Raw genomic sequence first — 17,676 nt, 5'->3', positions numbered from 1 at the left:
ACCTGCCTCATTGTCTTCAAAGTGAAGGTTTGCTTAAAAGTTGAAATTAATTGTAAATACAGTAAGTACTGTCATATAAAGGCATCGTATGCTAAATTTTTCTTCCTCTTGTTTTTATAGAGCAAGCCACTGAACGTGGAATACTTAATGATGGATGAATCCATTTTGCTTCCTCCAACTGGAACTCCTCTTACTGGTATTGATTTTGTAAAGCGTTTACCTTGTGGAGATGTTGAAAGAACGCGCAGAGTAAGTTGCTTTCCCATCAGCTTTGAATAGTTCAATGACATATTCCTTGTTCCTCTTTTTGCCCATCCAGCGGTAAACCAGATATTACTGTCATATTTTTATTTTATTTGCTAGTTTATTAGAGCTAGGCATGTATACCTGAGTTAGTCTGTCAATGATTGCCAAAAGATCTGTAATTACCTTATAATAACAGCTTTCATTAATGTCCTCTGTCCCTTTCCACTGCTCCCTTAAAAGACCGCTGCTATGGTTCATCTGTCTCCGGCTAGGAAGACATAGGGTCGGTCCTTCACACTGCATGCCTGCATTAGGCTTCAGAGTGAGGAGGCGTGTCTCTCAGTAATTCAATCTGATTGGCTGGCAGAAGGCTGCTGGCTACAGCAAGTTTGTATGTGACCTAAGGGAATGCAGTTTTGGCCTCAGAGAACTGGCAGAGGAGCCATCTTGAGAAGATCCTCATAATGTAGGATTTAAAACAGCCGTAACTAAGGGGAAAACTCAAGGAAAACCGTGGTAAGTGAAGAAACAAAAAATTGCTTTATGCATAATGATGCTGCAGCAGTAACATATGCTAAAATGGATTTTTTTTTTTTTATGAAAATATGACAGTTATCCTTCAATTTGTCTGTATTGCTTGTCTTGCATAACTTGAACGCTTTTGCATCATTTTTCATATTTCCACCTTCAACACTAAAGTTAAAAACTCAAGTATCTCTTCAAATTGTTTTGATAAATGAAATACTATAGTTTGTTTCTCTACACTTCCTATAACAGACCTATGCATCTGCATGCAACAAACTACACACTTTGTGTAGTCTGATCTTGCAGCCACCCTCCCTTCTGTCCCCTACTTCTTACTAAGCAATGGAATGTACAGTACATTAAAGGGTTTCTCCGGGAAATAAGAAAATGATAATCCCTTAAATATTACTTATAAATATGTTCCCAAATACCTTTCATTAGTCATAATGGCTTGTTTTGTCTGGGGAGCAATCATAAGGAGAAATAAAATGGCCACCATCCTATTAGTAGACACAAAACCTGTCCTAATCACACACCAGAACAAGTTACTTTAGAGCAGTGAAGTAAAGAGCTGCCACATCCACCTCTCTGCTCTAATTTTCAGGGATTATGACCTGAATAGAGCGATAAGATCTTCAGCTGAATCTCTGTAGGAATGGAGTTCATGAGGAGACATAAGAAGTACAAAGAGGGACGGACAGGACAGGCTGGCGGTAATGGACACTGCATACAAATGCTGCTTGGCCATATTCAAATTCACCGCAAACATTTACAGTTGATTAGGGACACTACTGATTTTAAGGAGGGTCATATCTGGACTTTGGGGGTAGACATACGAAACCCTGGAAGGTGATACAGAGCAATCCTCTTCTGAAAGTGACCTGGAGACCGGTCCCTCTCAAGGAGTAGCTCCCCCAGAACCCACCCAGTGCCAATAGGGGGGAACCGTAGGGGCAGAGCCTCGGGTCGCAACCGAGGGAGCAATAACTCGAATTTTATAGGGGAAAGCTCGCCCCGGTCTCCGAAACAAAAGGGATTAATTGATAAAATATCTCGGACACCCAAAAAGGAAAAGTGAGCTCCAAATCATTAATCTGTCACATAGACAACCTCAACATGAGGGAATTGGATATACTATCGAGGGTGTTATCGTTTGTGCCCAAGCATAAATTTGACCTCTTCGAATGGACCAAAGACCTCCACTCCTCGCCAGGAAACTAAAATAGAGAAAATTCTTTGTGTCGCATGACCGTCGATAATGCAAAGAATTAAGTATAGAGCTGGATGAGCTCCAAGATGTGAGGTCTTTGGCGGAACTCCTGGAAGAAGGGGAGAGAGATAGGAGTCTTGGTCCATTCACTGCCCCTAAGACCAGATCCACATAGGGACGGGCCGCCATTTTTATTTCTCCTAATGATTGCTCCCTAGACAAAACGAGGCTTAGAACTAATGAAAGGTATTTAGGAATATATATTTATAATAAAGTAATATTTAAGTATTTAATTTTCTTAATCCCAGAGAACTCCTCTAACAAGTAGTAGAGGGCAGGTAGAGGGGTGTATGACTGTAGTTTGGTTGCAGTCTGTTACCATGGAGATGTTTAAATCTGCATTGGAGTTGTACATTTTTTTTTTGTTTTTTTTTCTATTAAATCATATACCCCATGAAAACAGCATTTTGTGTTGAGAGTATTACTCCCTTTACCATTATTGCTGTCCGAGTCCAAACATCAGTTCAATCAAAGAGCAGAAGCTTACTGGATATTACTTTTACAATGATTCATTTACATAGCAATATCGAATTCATGAGGAACTGGACTTCCCTTTTTTGTGGGGGGATACGGGAACTGATGCCCTGTATAGAAAGCAAATATAATGAAGAAAACTGTCTGACCGGTCAGTTCTTTATGAGCCATCTAGTGGATATAGCAGTATGGTTACAACCACCTCTGACATAGGAAGTCATAAAGGGCATCTCCATTCATTCCATCTGCCCAGCATGGTTGCCATGCAAGATTTCTGGGCTTAAAAAAAATTGTAATGGATAAATGGGTTATCAGTTATAAAGACTGTGGATTGCAGACATTTAGGGTCCATTCACACGTCCGTAGAATGGGTCTGCATCTGTTGCGCAATTTTGCGGAACGGTTGTGGACCCATTCATTTCCAATGGGGACGGAAAAGATGGTCCTCGGCTCCATACTTCCAGTCGCGGCTCCGGAAAAAAATAGAACAAGTCCTATTCTTAAAGAATAGCCATTTTCTATTGAGGTCCCAGCGATGTGCGGACCGTAAAACACTACAGAATGGAGCCTTAGCCTTAATGGGGGTTGTCCGGAACATAATCATGTTTACTAAAGAAGTGGCTTTAAAAAAAAATTCAGTTATATTTACGTCACTGATTCCCTGCTGATCCTATTGTTGGGGTCCCTAATGGGTTCTACTGCCTGGTGCTTCATGACACAGAATTATAACTGCTCAGCCAATCACTGGCCACAGCGACGTCCCGCCTCAGCGAGTGGTTAGCTTATCGGCCACAATTCCATGTCGATAGGAACCAGGAAGTAGAGACGGGCAAGGAACCTGGGAAACGTCAGACATGGAGTGGAGAGGTGAATATTATTTTTTTAAGGCACTCAAACTTGTTTTCCTAATGTGTTGGTCAGACAACCTGTTATTTGCTGTGGTTGTGGTTATGCGGTTTTTATTGTAGAACACATTATGCTTATAATTTTCCCCCGCTATGTGATGTGGTATTTATGTGCCCTGCTGTGATGTGGGATTTATTTGCATTTGCGTTGTACCGTATGTAAGGCTGGAAAAAAGGGATACAAAAGTGTAGTGCACTATGCTTTTCCATCCTGCAGTCTGATTTAAAAAAAAAGAATAATATGTTAACATACGTTATATTTGTTATTTAAAGTATATGTTTTTTTGTATACGTTCAACATGTCAGGAGTGCCGAACCGGGCTGTTTAACGCTTTACATACCACGGGCAAATGCGATCGCGGGGTGCTGATGCGTGTAAAGGCTAGCTGGAGTCTGATGTAGGCCCCAAACCAGCCTTGAGTAGTTTCCAGCAGGCTGTGCCTCTCTGGCACAGCCTGCTGCTCAGTGTCAGTATAACACTGACATTAAAATGCAACTCACTATAGGGATAGTGCATTGCATTTTAAAATCAATCAAAATGTTATCTGTTATAGTCCCCTTGTAAATTATCCCTTACAGTGAATGCCTAAAAAAAAAAAAATTGAAGAAATGACAGAATTGTTCATTTATACTTAGTTGCCACTGAAAACACTTAATAACAAGTGATCATAAAGCGACATTTAATCCAAAATGATACCAATGAAAAGTTGTCTCACAAAAATCAAGCCCTCACACAACTACATAGAAAGAAAAAAAATAAAAAGTTATGGGTCTTGGCAAGCGGCGATGCAAAAAGATTTTCTTTAAAAAAAAAAAAGGGGGTTATATTGAACAAATGTAGTAAAACTGAAAAATTTGGTATCGTTGTTATCGTACTCAGAGAATAAAGATATGTTATTTATACGAAAAAATTAACGCCGTAAAATATTAAACGTAAAAACTCAGTGACATTATTGCTGTTTTTCCCATCTCTTTCCCAGAAAGAGTTAATAAAAGTTAACCAGAAAGTTGTGTAAGCCAAAATTGCTCCATTAAAACTACAACTACAGCTATATAGAGGGAAAATTTTAAAGTTAGAACTCTTTGAATGCGACGATGAAAAAGGGTTGGTCACTAAGGGGTTAAAGCACATCTAAGACGCCTTTGAGTTACTTCACATTAATACACCACATTGTCAGTGCATTGAACTTTGCTAGTAGATGCTGACATACGTCATTGCAAATTTCATCAATGTGTAAATGACGTTATCAACATGACTGTGTAATAACTTATACTCAACTATTCCCCCCAGCACTTCCAGCACCGCCGCTCCAGTCCTCTATCGCTGCATCCATGACATCATCTTCTTGACTGCAGTGAAGACATGCCTTTTATACCACTGCTGCAGCCAATCGTACGGCACATGACTGCTGATTGGCTGCTGCGATCATGTGCAGTATACAAGGATGTCACTGCTGCAGTCAAACAAACAAAGCTAGTTGGGGAGGATCTGGAAGCGGCAAGGTGAAAAGGATGACTAGATGTCATCTAATTATTTTATGACCATTCCTGCCTGATAAAAATGTTATTGCATGGACTACCCAAATATAAGACAACTTGTGCAAAAACGCATACATTTCCAATCAGTTTTGATGTTATCATCTCCTTTTTAGTTTTTAATTTGCTTCCCCACCATACATATTGCACATATACATTGGATAAATGTCAGAACCAAACAATTTTGGCAGTACCGGGTGGCCATCTAAAGCGTATAGGAAATCCCAACTCTTCCATGATGGCAACTGGTGGGGAAGATAAGGACCAGGCGGTTGGATTTCAACATGCCCAATACTTTTGTTCTCTGGGAGATTAGTCATGGCCAAAGATGACTAGCAGCAGCTTTCTCTTCATTCACGATGCATGCACACATGTGGGGCGTAGACAGCCAAACGAGCATACCTAATGTGTATAGATGGCCTTACTCTGATCTCAACCACGAGGGGTGCCCAGTCCCCCATTCCTGGCAGGTAGCTGGCCACGCATGTGCAGAATTGGCAGCTTCTTCTATGCTGGGAGTGGGGGGCACCTCCATTATCAACTAGATTTTCCATAAAATTCCGTGATTAGTTTGTCCAACACAATGCATTCTTATAGGGACAATCCTGGATATCCAATGCAGCCTGCGAGACCACCAGGGCCTGTGAGTCCTCCATTAGTAACCCTCTGTCCTCTGTAGTATATGTCCATATACACTAATAGGTAATTATGGGCCCCACGTATTTTGGGTGCTAAAGTGAATTTTATAACTTATATGAAATCGCTGCTTGGTCGGTTTACTAATATGCTTTAAAGGTTTAAACAAAGCTTAAATATTCTCTTCATTGATTGTTCTCTTTATCCTTTGCTAAAATAATATTCAGTAAATCACATATTTTCTGTATTACTGTAATTTCCATGCCTGTATTTTAGTGCCCTCAGTCCTTACAACTTGAATTTATTTTTTCACTCTCTGCTGTATTACACACTGGTGATTTATGGACATATTTTAGATAATTCATGATTATATCTGTATCGTCTGCCTTCCCTTTTGGTAGGCCTCCTGCCTTAGTTAGTTCGTTTTTATCAGTATGGCATCCAAGGAGAGCTTCTTGCTGGAAAATGCATGACCTTTCTAGGAAAACACATCTGAATGACTGCATTGTTGCCAGTTATTCTTTTCTCTTTGACATGAGTGGCTCCCTCCCTGCTGAAAGCAAGCAGACCATTTCCTAGAATCCCCGTGTACACTTATGGGTCGAAATCGCTTAAGAAGTCGTTATGTTTTCTTTTGCTTCACTGGAATGTGTTCGGAGTAGAACGGAGAAGGAACGCTAAACACTGAAAATGCATAGATTTAATAACTGACACATTCTCCCTCCTTTTACTTGGTCCTAGTTTATTTCATATTACAATTAAATCTGAGAAATATACAGGGTGGGCCATTTATATGGATACACCTTAATAAAATGGGAATGGTTGGTGATAATAACTTCCTGTTTGTGGCACATTAGTATATGTGAGGGGGGAAACTTTTCAAGATGGCGGACATTTTGAATTCAACTTTTGTTTATTCAATTGGAAGAGGGTCATGTGACACATCAAACTTATTGGGAATTTCACAAGAAAAACAATGGTGTGCTTGGTTTTAACGTAACTTTATTCTTTCATGAGTTATTTACAAGTGTCCTGACCACTTATAATATGTGTTCAATGTGCTGCCATTGTGTTGGATTGTCAATGCAACCCTCTTCTCCCACTCTTCACACACTGATAGCACACCACAGGAGAAATGCTAGCACAGGCTTCCAGTATCCGTATTTCAGGTGCTGCACATCTCGTATCTTCACAGCATAGACAATTGCCTTCAGATGACCCCAAAGATAAAAGTCTAAAGGGTCAGATCGGGAGACCTTGGGGGCCATTCAACTGGCCACCGACGACCAATCCACTTTCCAGGAAACTGTTCATCTAGGAATGCTCGGACCTGACACCCATAATGTGGTGGTGCACCATCTTGCTGGAAAAACTCAGGGAACGTGCCAGCTTCAGTGCATAAAGAGGGAAACACATCATCATGTAGCAATTTCGCATATCCAGTGGCCTTGAGGTTTCCATTGATGAAGAATGGCCCCACTATCTTGTACCCCATATACCACACCATACCATCAATTTTTTTGTTCCAACAGTCTTGGAGGGATCTATCCAATGTGGGTTAGTGTCAGACCAATAGCGGTGGTTTTGTTTGTTAACTTCACCATTCACATAAAAGTTTTGCCTCATCACTGAACAAAATCTTCTGCGTAAACTGAGGGTCCTGTTCCAATTTTGTTTTGCCCATTCTGCAAATTCAGTGCGCCGATCTGGGTCATCCTCGTTGAGATGCTGCAGTAGCTGGAATTTGTAAGGGTGCCATTTGTGAGTAGCTAATATCCGCCGAAGGGATGTTCGACTAATGCCACTCTCCAGTGACATGCGAGGAGTGCTACGCTGTGGGCTCTTGCTGAATGAAGCTAGGACAGCCACTGATGTTTCTTCATTAGAGACAGATTTCATGCGTCCACATTTTGGCAAATCCAACACTGAACCAGTTTCACGAAACTTAGCAAGCAGTTTGCTAACTGTAGCATGGGAGATGGGTGGTCTCGTAGGGTGTCTTGCATTGAAATCTGCTGCAATGACCCGGTTACTGCGTTCACCAGACATTAACAGAATTTCTATCCGCTCCTCACGTGTTAACCTCGGCGACATGTCAATGCCTGTAAACAAAGAGAAACTTGTAAATAACTCATGAAAGAATAAAGTTACGTTAAAACCAAGCACACCATTGTTTTTCGTGTGAAATTCCCAATAAGTTTGATGTCACATGACCCTCTTCCTATTGAAAAAACAAAAGTTGGATTAAAAATGTCCGACTTCAAAATGGCCGCCATGGTCACCACCCATCTTGAAAAGTTTCCCCCCTCACATATACTAATGTGCCACAAACAGGAAGTTAATATCACCAACCATTCCCATTTTATTAAGGTGTATCCATATAAATGGCCCACCCTGTATAATGAAACCTCCTGTGAGTGTCCCAGGAGCTCCACCATGTCCTTCCTCCTCTTCCTCACTGTCATATGTCTGTAAGACAACTTACAGGAGATGGAGACACAATGATTTTTAAAGGGGTATTCACATCTGGCTAGGCTGTGCTATCAATGTTAGATAGGTGTGAGTTCCAACTCTGGGACCTACTTCTATCTGCACAACAGGTCCCCCAAAGTGAAGGTGAGCACACCGTCTTGTGCAGCATGCTCTCCATTCACCGCTATGGGACTTCCGAAAATAGCTGGAAGTCTCATAGCGTCACCCCTCCATTCACCAAATAGCTGAATCAGCACTTGACTATTTTCGAAACTCCCTGGAGGGTGGTCATGCATGCCCATCTGCTCTCCCTTCACTTCGAGGGCCCCTTTCTGGAGAGGTGAGACCCATAACGATCTAACATTGATGACAAGTGCTAGTGATATGCCATCAATGTCCCACGCCGTAAGCGCAGCCTCCAGCTGAAGATGGTGATTAACCCCTCTGCTTTCTGCAGGATTTCTACCACTTTCTACTCTGTCAGTATCATATGGAGAATGCCGCAGAGTAGGAAACAGCTGGGCAACTATTTCATGTTTACTTTTAGCCTTCATTTCTAGGTTTTAGTGTTGCTTTAAAGAGTTCCTTTAAATGGATTGTCTGATTTATGAAAAAAAATATATAGCACTGTAAATCTGATGGGCAGCAGTATATAACGAAGCTAAGCAAGTTTTAGGCAAAAACAATTCTATCTCCTCATTTTCCTGGTTCTGTTCTGGCCCTTTGTTTACATGCAATAACAACAATCTCTGCCCCTCCCCCCGCTCTGCAAAGGGAGTGAATACAAGGGCTGCCCTGAGTGATATGTCTGCCTGCTGGGAGACTCAGCAGCATGTTGTATGTGTAGGACTACAAGTCCCAGCTGTATAATGACACTGCTAAGTGTGTGAATACAAGTGCTGCCCTGAGTGACATGTCTGCCTGCTAGGAGACTCAGCAGCATGTTGTATGTGTAGGACTACAAGTCCCAGCTGTACAATGACACTGCTGATACACACAAGATCTCCCCCCACCTGTTCTTGTGCAATGCATGGCAGAACTCCTCTAGTCTGTCAGCTCCTGTGCCCAGCATTTGTCTCCTCACTGCCTGCAGCTACTCAGTAAAGCCTTCAGCCCTGAGTCTGTGCTGCTGAATGGGGTTAAAGTTTTTCCTGAAGAATCCAGGGAGAGAGCAGACAACAGCAGACTGCAGTGCAGGGGGCGTGCCCAGCACAGTGACCTCTCCTGTACAGACACATATCTGCTCTTTCAGTCATCATCAGAGCAGGGAGAGAGGCTTACATCACAGGTCATGTGACCCTCAGTGAAATCTGAAAGAGCAGCAACTGTAGATGCAGTAAGTGCATGGTAAAGCCTTTACATTTGATTAGTTAGAAACATACTAAGAACAAAAAAAATAACTTGGACAACCCCTTTAAGGTCTCCTGACATTTGTGTGTTCTTTTCGAATCTCACATCCAGTCCTCTTGTAAGGGAAGCAGATGTGTGTTGTTCTAACCAACAACTAAAAATAATTTATGCTCCCAGTGAAATAAGTTTTGTTGGATCTCATAGCAGTTAATATCTTGCATAGGAAAATTAAAAATAGCAGATCTCTTACTGGTTAAAGCCAAGGTACAGGGACAGTGAGTCACACATGTGGCATCAATACAGCGGCCACCAAAGTTGCAGTTGTGTAACACTCGTGTGATCTGCGTTTGGAGTGAAATTCTCTGCAGCCTGACTGTTTGTTGTGTAAGACCATCCAGTGCATCAGTAGGATTTCCTGCTGAGGCTTTTCTTGTGTATTAGTCTTTGATTTGGTAAGTTTTTCTTTGGAACAATTTAGAAACCTTAAATGTAGAAGGATCATTAAAGAGGTTTTACAGTTTTCTCAACTTTTGATATATATAAAACTGTCCTGCGATCTGTCATTTCCTAATATATGATGTGACCTGTATGGCCCCTGTCTTCAGATTGCAATGCCAGTCACATTACCCTGTCTGTAGCTCTCTCTATTTTTTCCAGTGATGTTGCATCCACTGACTCGCTTCTGCATCTTCATCTTCTGGTCCTGGCTGTACCCCTGTCAATCTAATTTTCATGGGCAGGGAGTAGGCGGTGGCATCATCAGATCTTCCCAGTTAGCGCTGGAAAGTGCAAGAGATCTGGAGTCTGCTCTGACTATGTGGGTGTATATTTGCTGGATATATGGGTCCTCCTTAGCTTTCTATGGTAGCTGACCCATTTCAGTAGACTTCATGAAAGGGACCAGTTCACCTTGCAGAGATCCAAGTAGTATGATATCTTTTCGACAATACTCCCTAGGTACATTATGCAAAAAAAGCTTTTCTTTAGAGCTCATTCAGACTGACGTATGGCTGCTGTGCCTGTGTTGCAGACCACAAATGGCATTCTGCAAAACAAGGGCACCGGCCTTATGAACTCCGTACCGCGGTGTGGACCCATTGACTTGATTGGATCCACAATCCACAAGATCCGGCAAAAGAAAGATAGGATATGTCCTGTTTTTTGTGGTGCAGAGGCAACGACCTGAAAACCCACAGAGGGGCTTCTGAGTGTTTCCGTGGGCTTTTGGGTCCGTGCCTTCACATAGAAAAAGATAGGACATGTCCTATCTTTTGCTGTATTTTGTGGACCCATTCATGGCAATGGGTCCACACTGCAGCATGGAGTTCACAAGGCCGGTGCCCATGTATTGCGGACCTGCTATTTTCGAAACGGCACCGATGCCATACAGTCGTGGGAATGAGCCCTTAAAAGGAAGAAATCTGCCACTCTAGTGCCACCTTCAGGTGGGTGCCGTGTCAATTTTAGACTCTTGAAACAAGGTTTCCGCATAAGTTGAAGAAAAAACAGATTCATAGTGGCGCTCACCAGACTTTATGCACACGGGAAGCATGGATTGCGCTGGGAACTAAGCGCCAAAATCCAAATGTGGCGAAAAGAAGTGCAGACCTCCAGCTTCAATACATTGACAGCCTTTATTCTATTCTTTATGGTGCAGCAAAAACCATATGATATACCAGAGTATTCACATCTACGCGTTTCAGATCGATTATTCCTCATCCTTCCTCATGACACAAGTGAATAGCCACAAAGACAATAGACAAAGCTACTAATTACCAGGTGGACACAATTAACATAACATACGCCCAACGTTCATTCAGTAATATATTCCGTATTGTGAAAAAGGACTAAAAGACAATAAAAATGCAATAAATTGATAAACTCCATAATTTACATGAGAACAAGAAATCAGTAATGCAGGATTAAATCTTGTTTGCGATTTAACCCTTGTGGAACAGATGTTCCCTATAGAAAAAATCCCCCAAAAACTCCCTATTCAATAGCTTGCATTTATAGTCGCCTCCCCTGGTAGTGGGATTAACTCTTTCCTTGTACCGTAAAACCTGTTACATTGCCCTGGTGAACCACAGTATAGTGGAGGCTAACTGCTGTTTTAGTAAACGGTGTGTCTGACAGGTGTCTGCGGATTCTAACTACAACCAACATACTGAAGATGGCATCTAGAACACGTGATGCAATAAACTACATGACTGGTATTGCAATTTATATACGGTTTTCATTCGAATAAACGTTGCATAGCAAAAGAAAAAAAATAGAAGAACCAGTCAAAATGTAGTTGCAGCACGTGCAGATGTGATGTCCACATTTCTAATTGCCTTTTATATCTCAACCGGATGGATAAAGTTCGTTTTTTTTCAACATACAAACTGGAACTAATCTTCTGCGCCAGGGTAGGTGCCCGGCGTGCATTACATTTGATCCCAGATTGAGCTATACCCGTCCATTGATCATCAAAGTTCAAAGCCGCTAGATGCTTTTTTACAATCCTGCATATCTGAGAATATTCAGGTGACGAAGGGCACAATGTCCTCCTTTTTACTGTCATACTGTCTTCTCCTGCTCCTGGCCGATGGAGACCTGTCAGGTAGGACAAGGTCAGTTCTGGACCTTGATGATACAAATTTCTGCGCCCAGTTTAGCGTCCAGGATGAATAATTTCCCAAGGATAATCTGGAAGCAACAACTGCCACCTCTTTATTATAAGATTGATCACTAGAGCAAGTGTCTTTTAGTCCTTTTTCACAATACGGAATATATTACTGAATGAACGTTGGGCGTATGTTATGTTAATTGTGTCCACCTGGTAATTAGTAGCTTTGTCTACTTAAACCAGAGTGGGGCTATTCACTTGTGTCATGAGAAATAGTCAGGAATAATCGATCCGAAACGCGTAGATATGAATACTCTGTTGGTTTTCACTGCACAATAAAGGCGGTCAATGGAAGCTGGAGGTCTGCACCACTTTTCACCACATCCGCATAAGTTGAGGTGCAACAGACAACTAGAGAAGAAGCATTACTAGCCAGTTGTAGAATTGGAGTAAATCCAGGCCTCGAGGAGAAGTAGTAATAGGTGTAAATGACAACTAGCCATCAGGTCTGGTCAGAGCGGTGTCTACCACCTTCCGCTTTATGAGCTGATCATAAAGCATAGCATTTCTGAATATGAATATTACTAGCATTTATTCAGTATAGTTCTCTGGAAATGCAGATGTTCTAAGGGGGCTTCCACGCCGTTCACATTTTTATTTTATTTTTTTGCTGTGAAAATTCCAGCTCCAGGTGTTAGCTGACATATTAAACTAAGGCCAGATACGTTTATTTTTTATTTTGTTATTCACTAGGTCTTCTCAGAAAGGCAGCATGCAAGATCCATTGGCTTTTTTTTAGGTGTTCTGACAACGCATAGCATCCAGACTGAAGCCTGACCATTCATTTCAGTGGGTCTGTGTACATCATGGTTTTTCACGCATCATCTTGCGCAGCATGTTCTATATTGTGCGTTTTTCACACAGCCCTGGCTCCATAGAAGTGAATGGGGCTGGCTTGAAAAACGGAAGCCATCTGGATGCAATGTGTTTCCCACTGATGGTTTCCAGGAAATGTAGATTGTTATTCTTCACGTGTGTGAAAAACACATACTATCTGGATGGAAAAAACGCACACACTGAACGCAATTCCAGACAAAACTGAACTTTTTGCCCAAAACCATCAGTTTTTCCCTGAACAGATCCTGACACAATCGGTATTGTTCATTTGAAAAAGGCCTTAAAAGGGTTGTCTCATCATGGACAATAAGGGCATATGGCTATGCCCCCAATGTCTGATAGGTGCGGGACCCACCAATGGGACCCACACCTATATCGAGAACGGAGCCCCGCAAGTGAAGGAGGGCGCACTGCACATGCGCAGCCGCTCTCCATTAATTTTCTATGGGGCCGACGAAAATATCTGAGCGCTGGCTTGGCTATTTCTGTCGGCCCCATAGAAATGAATGAGAGCGGGGGCCGCGCATGCACGGTACACTCCCATTCACTTTTACGTGGAGTCTGCTTGGTGGTGGCCAGACGGGAGTCCTCCAGCCACCACCTTGCGGGGCTCCGCTCTCGATATAGGTGCGGGACCCACCGCTGTGATATGCCCCATTGTCCATGACGAGACAACCCCTTTAAAGGTGGTGTAAGCTTAGACAGTCCATCTAAACCTGCATCAGATTTATCACAGGGGCTGAGGCTGGATGATAAATCTGGTGTTAGTTGCCTTACTTTGAGACAGATTTTTATGCCAGAACTATGGCACAGTTTTTTGAGAAAAAGGGCTCATCTTAGGCCTCAAGATCTGCCCCTTTCCACTAAGCCCCACTTGCTTGTCGAGCAGGTCAGAAAAAAAAAGTATAGAAACCCTTGATGCACCAGTTTGCGCCACTTTGTAGCCAGATTTAGAAAGAGGTAAATTCATGTGTGTAAGGACCCTAAAGGTGAATAAATGCAGTTGTTTGTAGGGTGCAGGGAAAAGGCGCATTATAAAATGCCTAAAATATAACTGGAAAGTAAATGGGTAAATAGTTTGCAGTTTACGTAGTGATTGTGTTTTGTGGAATTAACAGTTTTACCCCTTCACTGACACTGTCCTACCATTGATGACTGTATCAGACACTGTACGGACACTCCCTATTGACTAGCTGAATGGTAATGCCCAGTTGTCAATGGGCTCATAGATTTCCAGTTAGAGTAACAGAGGAATGGCACAATGCAGAAAAGAAAAGCTGCTCCAGCATTGGTATCCCCCTACAACAGACATGTCGGGACCGCTGGGGTGGGCCCTTTGAAATTACAGTGAAACACCTTGTGATCAGCGTATTGTCTGAGGACCCATCTGACAAAAAAGAGGTTGTTCATAGTGGACAAATCCTGTTTAAGATATTCTGACAGTTTTTGTTTAAATTGAGTTAGACATTTGAGAATGAACGTTCCTATAGCTCCCTCCCTCATAGAGGAAGTCTGAGGTGCATTAAAGGGGTGGGCAAGGTTTGGGAAAACATAGCTACTTTCGCCACACTGACTGCTGCAGCCCTCAGTCTCTGTCTATCTCTCTCTATAGATAGGTTGATAAATAAATATATAGAGTGGAAGAGAGAGAGGCAGTGAGGGCAGCAGCGGTGAGGGTGGAGCGTGTCTGCACAGTTAAGTGTTGCTCAGGTGCAAAATGGGCCACTTTACAGCTATTTTTCTAAAAGAAACATACGATTTAAAGGGGTTATCCCATGAGTAAAGTAAAAAATGAAAATCGGACATCATATAGTACAAGGCAATCTTTTTCTAACAAAGCCAGAACCAGCCCTGCACCTCACATGGTTCCAGAGATCTCCCCATTTATTGCTCTGCTAGATTTATATCAAGCTGACAGCTCAGGGGGAGTGTTTTCTCTGCCGCAGCTAAGGGGGCGTGTCTCATCTCTCCCTATCACAGCTCAGGAGGCAGTTGAAGGATGAAACTGAGCATGTGCGGCCTTCTCAGTGAGCAGGTCAAATAAATAAGAAAAAGAACAAACAGCAGGTGGCGCTATACATATTTTTTGTGGGGCAGCCCCTTTAAGTAATTAAAGTATATTAAAAAATGGTCTGTATTACTGCCCCTACACATTATAAAAAAAAAATAATGACCTTTACACTTTAAAAATAAATTCTCACTGGTAAACGAACTCTCATCTGTATGATCTATGGGGCCTCCTGGAAAAACTCTTTCATAATATCATTTATTTGATAGTGTTTTATAGGTCATTATTTAGCAATTTTCCAAGTAAGAATCAAGCTCTATATCTTGTCTAAATCCACGTAAAATGAGAAAGAGGCCTAAAAACCTCTCTTCCTGTATTGGTGCAGTAATTTCTACATAGTGCGTGACTGCGTTGATGGGTTACCTGAAAAAATAAGCCAAGAGCACTGACTAGAAAGGTGCGAAGTGAAAATCTGATTTTATTTGAATGTTTTTATGTTCTAGTTCCTGGAAACCCCTCCCTTCTACTGTATATAGGAAGGTTACTTACGTTAGACGAGCAGGCTGCTTTATGCAGAAAAGGTTAGCTTGTGGTTTCCGGATGACAACTTTCTCTTTCAGTACACGCTAAATCAGTAACACATGTTGAGTGACTTCTTGATAAGAAAGAAGAACAAGCTGCTTATTTTTGTGCTTAGTATTCCTTGTCAGATTGCATTTTATCTTAAAAAGGCTGTTTGGCCTCTTAAAATAATTGAAAAAAATGCTCCACATGGTTATTAAAAAAAAGTCATCAGCGCCTTACTGATCCTTGACTGCTCACACTCTCGTGCTTCATGCCCCCCCCAACATCTTCTGCTTCCTGGTCCCTCTTGACTGCTCAGCCAAATTCTGGCTACAGCGGTGATCTGGCTCAGCCAGTGATTGGTTGTGCAGTCATTGTTTTGCATGCCGAAAACAATGATGGGGGGGGGGGGGGTGGGGGTGGAAGGGGTGCAGTGTTGGAATAGTTGCAGCTGTGGATCGGTAAGGTGGATATGACTTGAAGGGGTTTTCTGAGATTTTAATACTAAGGAAAGGTCATCAGTATCTGATCCTCGGGGTGAATGGGGTTGAGCGTGATACCAAGCACAGCCGCTATATAGTGTTTGGCTACGTAATCTGCAAGAAGCCTGCGGCGCTCAAAGGAGCGTCAGTGCCTTCTCAAACAGCTGATTGGCGGAGGTCCCAGGTGTCGGACCCTCACTGATAAGATACTGGTGACCTTGACCTTGAGGATAGGTTGTCAGTATCAAAATCTTGGACCAGTATCAAAACTTCTTTAATGCATTATTTAACGCCATGTGGAGCCTTTTTTCAGAACAACCCTTTTAATGTAGCTGTCCTGCAAATAAATATTTCATTACACAACAAAGAAGCATTTTCAATTAAATTAACCTTAAAATGTGAGTCAATATAGCTCTTACATACAGTACAGAGGGGTGTTCAGCAACATTCAGTATCCCTCAAATCAAAATCTTTATATATATATATATATATATATATATATATATATATATATATATATATATATATATATATATAAACTTTTTTTTAGAAACTTATTTTTTTTTACTTTGCCCTTCTTCATGGAAAAGGTACTCTGATGCATACCAGGGCAGCATAACCTCTTCAATGTCAAATATAGTACCGTATATTATGCTTTCCACTGCAGTGAAATCAAGGGTACTGTAGACCCAGCTTAAACCTATGGACACATTTAGCATGCACACTGGGAGCACACGCCAAATGTCTGCAAAAAAAAATAAAAAATAGATGTGAACTGAGCCCTATGGCACTCCTTTGGTGTTCTTTTGATTCCCCTCTCAGAACATCCACCTAATGTGTCCAGTGCTGGTGGTCACATATGTCCAATGGCTCAGTCACACAACTTGAATCATCTTGCATGCGGGTAACAGAGTGATTCCTCCTGTTGTGCAGTATGAATTAGTGCACTAGAGGCAGCTTCTTCTCCACAGTCCGAGGTCTATAGGTGGACACTCTGAGAGTGAATCAACGGAAAACACCAGGAGGCTTCATAACTGGTATGTAACAGCAATATCTAGAAACAGGAATGTTTTTTTAATAAGGAATTGTATATTTAATCATGAGATGCCTCCCACAAAAATGTTATTCTCTGACCTGTTAGAAAGGTACATGATGTAAATTGTAGTGATGGTAATCATCTTACCAGTGACTGTACTTGTGAGTTATAGCCTCCCTTGTGCCCCTCAGCTGTGTCATGTGACCAACACTTTGACTTTCCAAATAACAAAAGCATCTTATGTGTGGGCAGAAAGCCAGTTTCTCTATGTATTTCTTTAAGAGCCTAAATGTCAGTCTCATAGGAATGAATAGAGAAGTAACTGACCTCCTGCCCTGTGTCAGTGGGAGAGGCAGAGTGCTGGTCACATGATACAGCTGAGGATCAGAAGGGAGGTTATAACTACAGTCACTGGTAAGAAGATTACCTTTACTACAGATTACATCATGTACCTTTCTAACAGATCAGAGAATAAATGTTTTTTGTGTTAGTCCTTCTTTAATGAAAATACATTCCTACAACCTCTACATGAAAAAAAAAAAAAAAAAACTTTACCAGATGACATTTACGGTATATGTTGTGAGGGTGCAACTACTGATACCCTATACTTTTGTGCCTTTAATGTGAGCAAGTGGTACCAAATATCCACCTGCCTTATAATTAC

At 41.8% G+C, this 17,676-nt stretch overlaps 1 protein-coding gene across 1 annotated transcript in view; it reads left to right on the top strand.

Annotated features, from left to right (window-relative positions):
• CLEC16A (C-type lectin domain containing 16A) overlaps positions 1 to 17,676 on the top strand; it is a 393,790-nt gene that overhangs the window by 131,514 nt on the left and 244,600 nt on the right. Inside the window, exon 18 of the mRNA XM_040441186.1 lies at positions 121 to 249. Within this exon, the coding sequence (XP_040297120.1) occupies positions 121 to 249 (129 nt within the window). The remainder of the gene's footprint in view (positions 1 to 120; positions 250 to 17,676) is intronic.

Source organism: Bufo bufo, chromosome 7 (genome assembly GCF_905171765.1).
Source record: "Bufo bufo chromosome 7, aBufBuf1.1, whole genome shotgun sequence".
In the NCBI taxonomy this organism is placed as follows: domain Eukaryota; kingdom Metazoa; phylum Chordata; class Amphibia; order Anura; family Bufonidae; genus Bufo; species Bufo bufo.
Note: the sequence above shows the minus strand (reverse complement) of the source record. Positions and strands in the feature narration are given on the sequence as shown.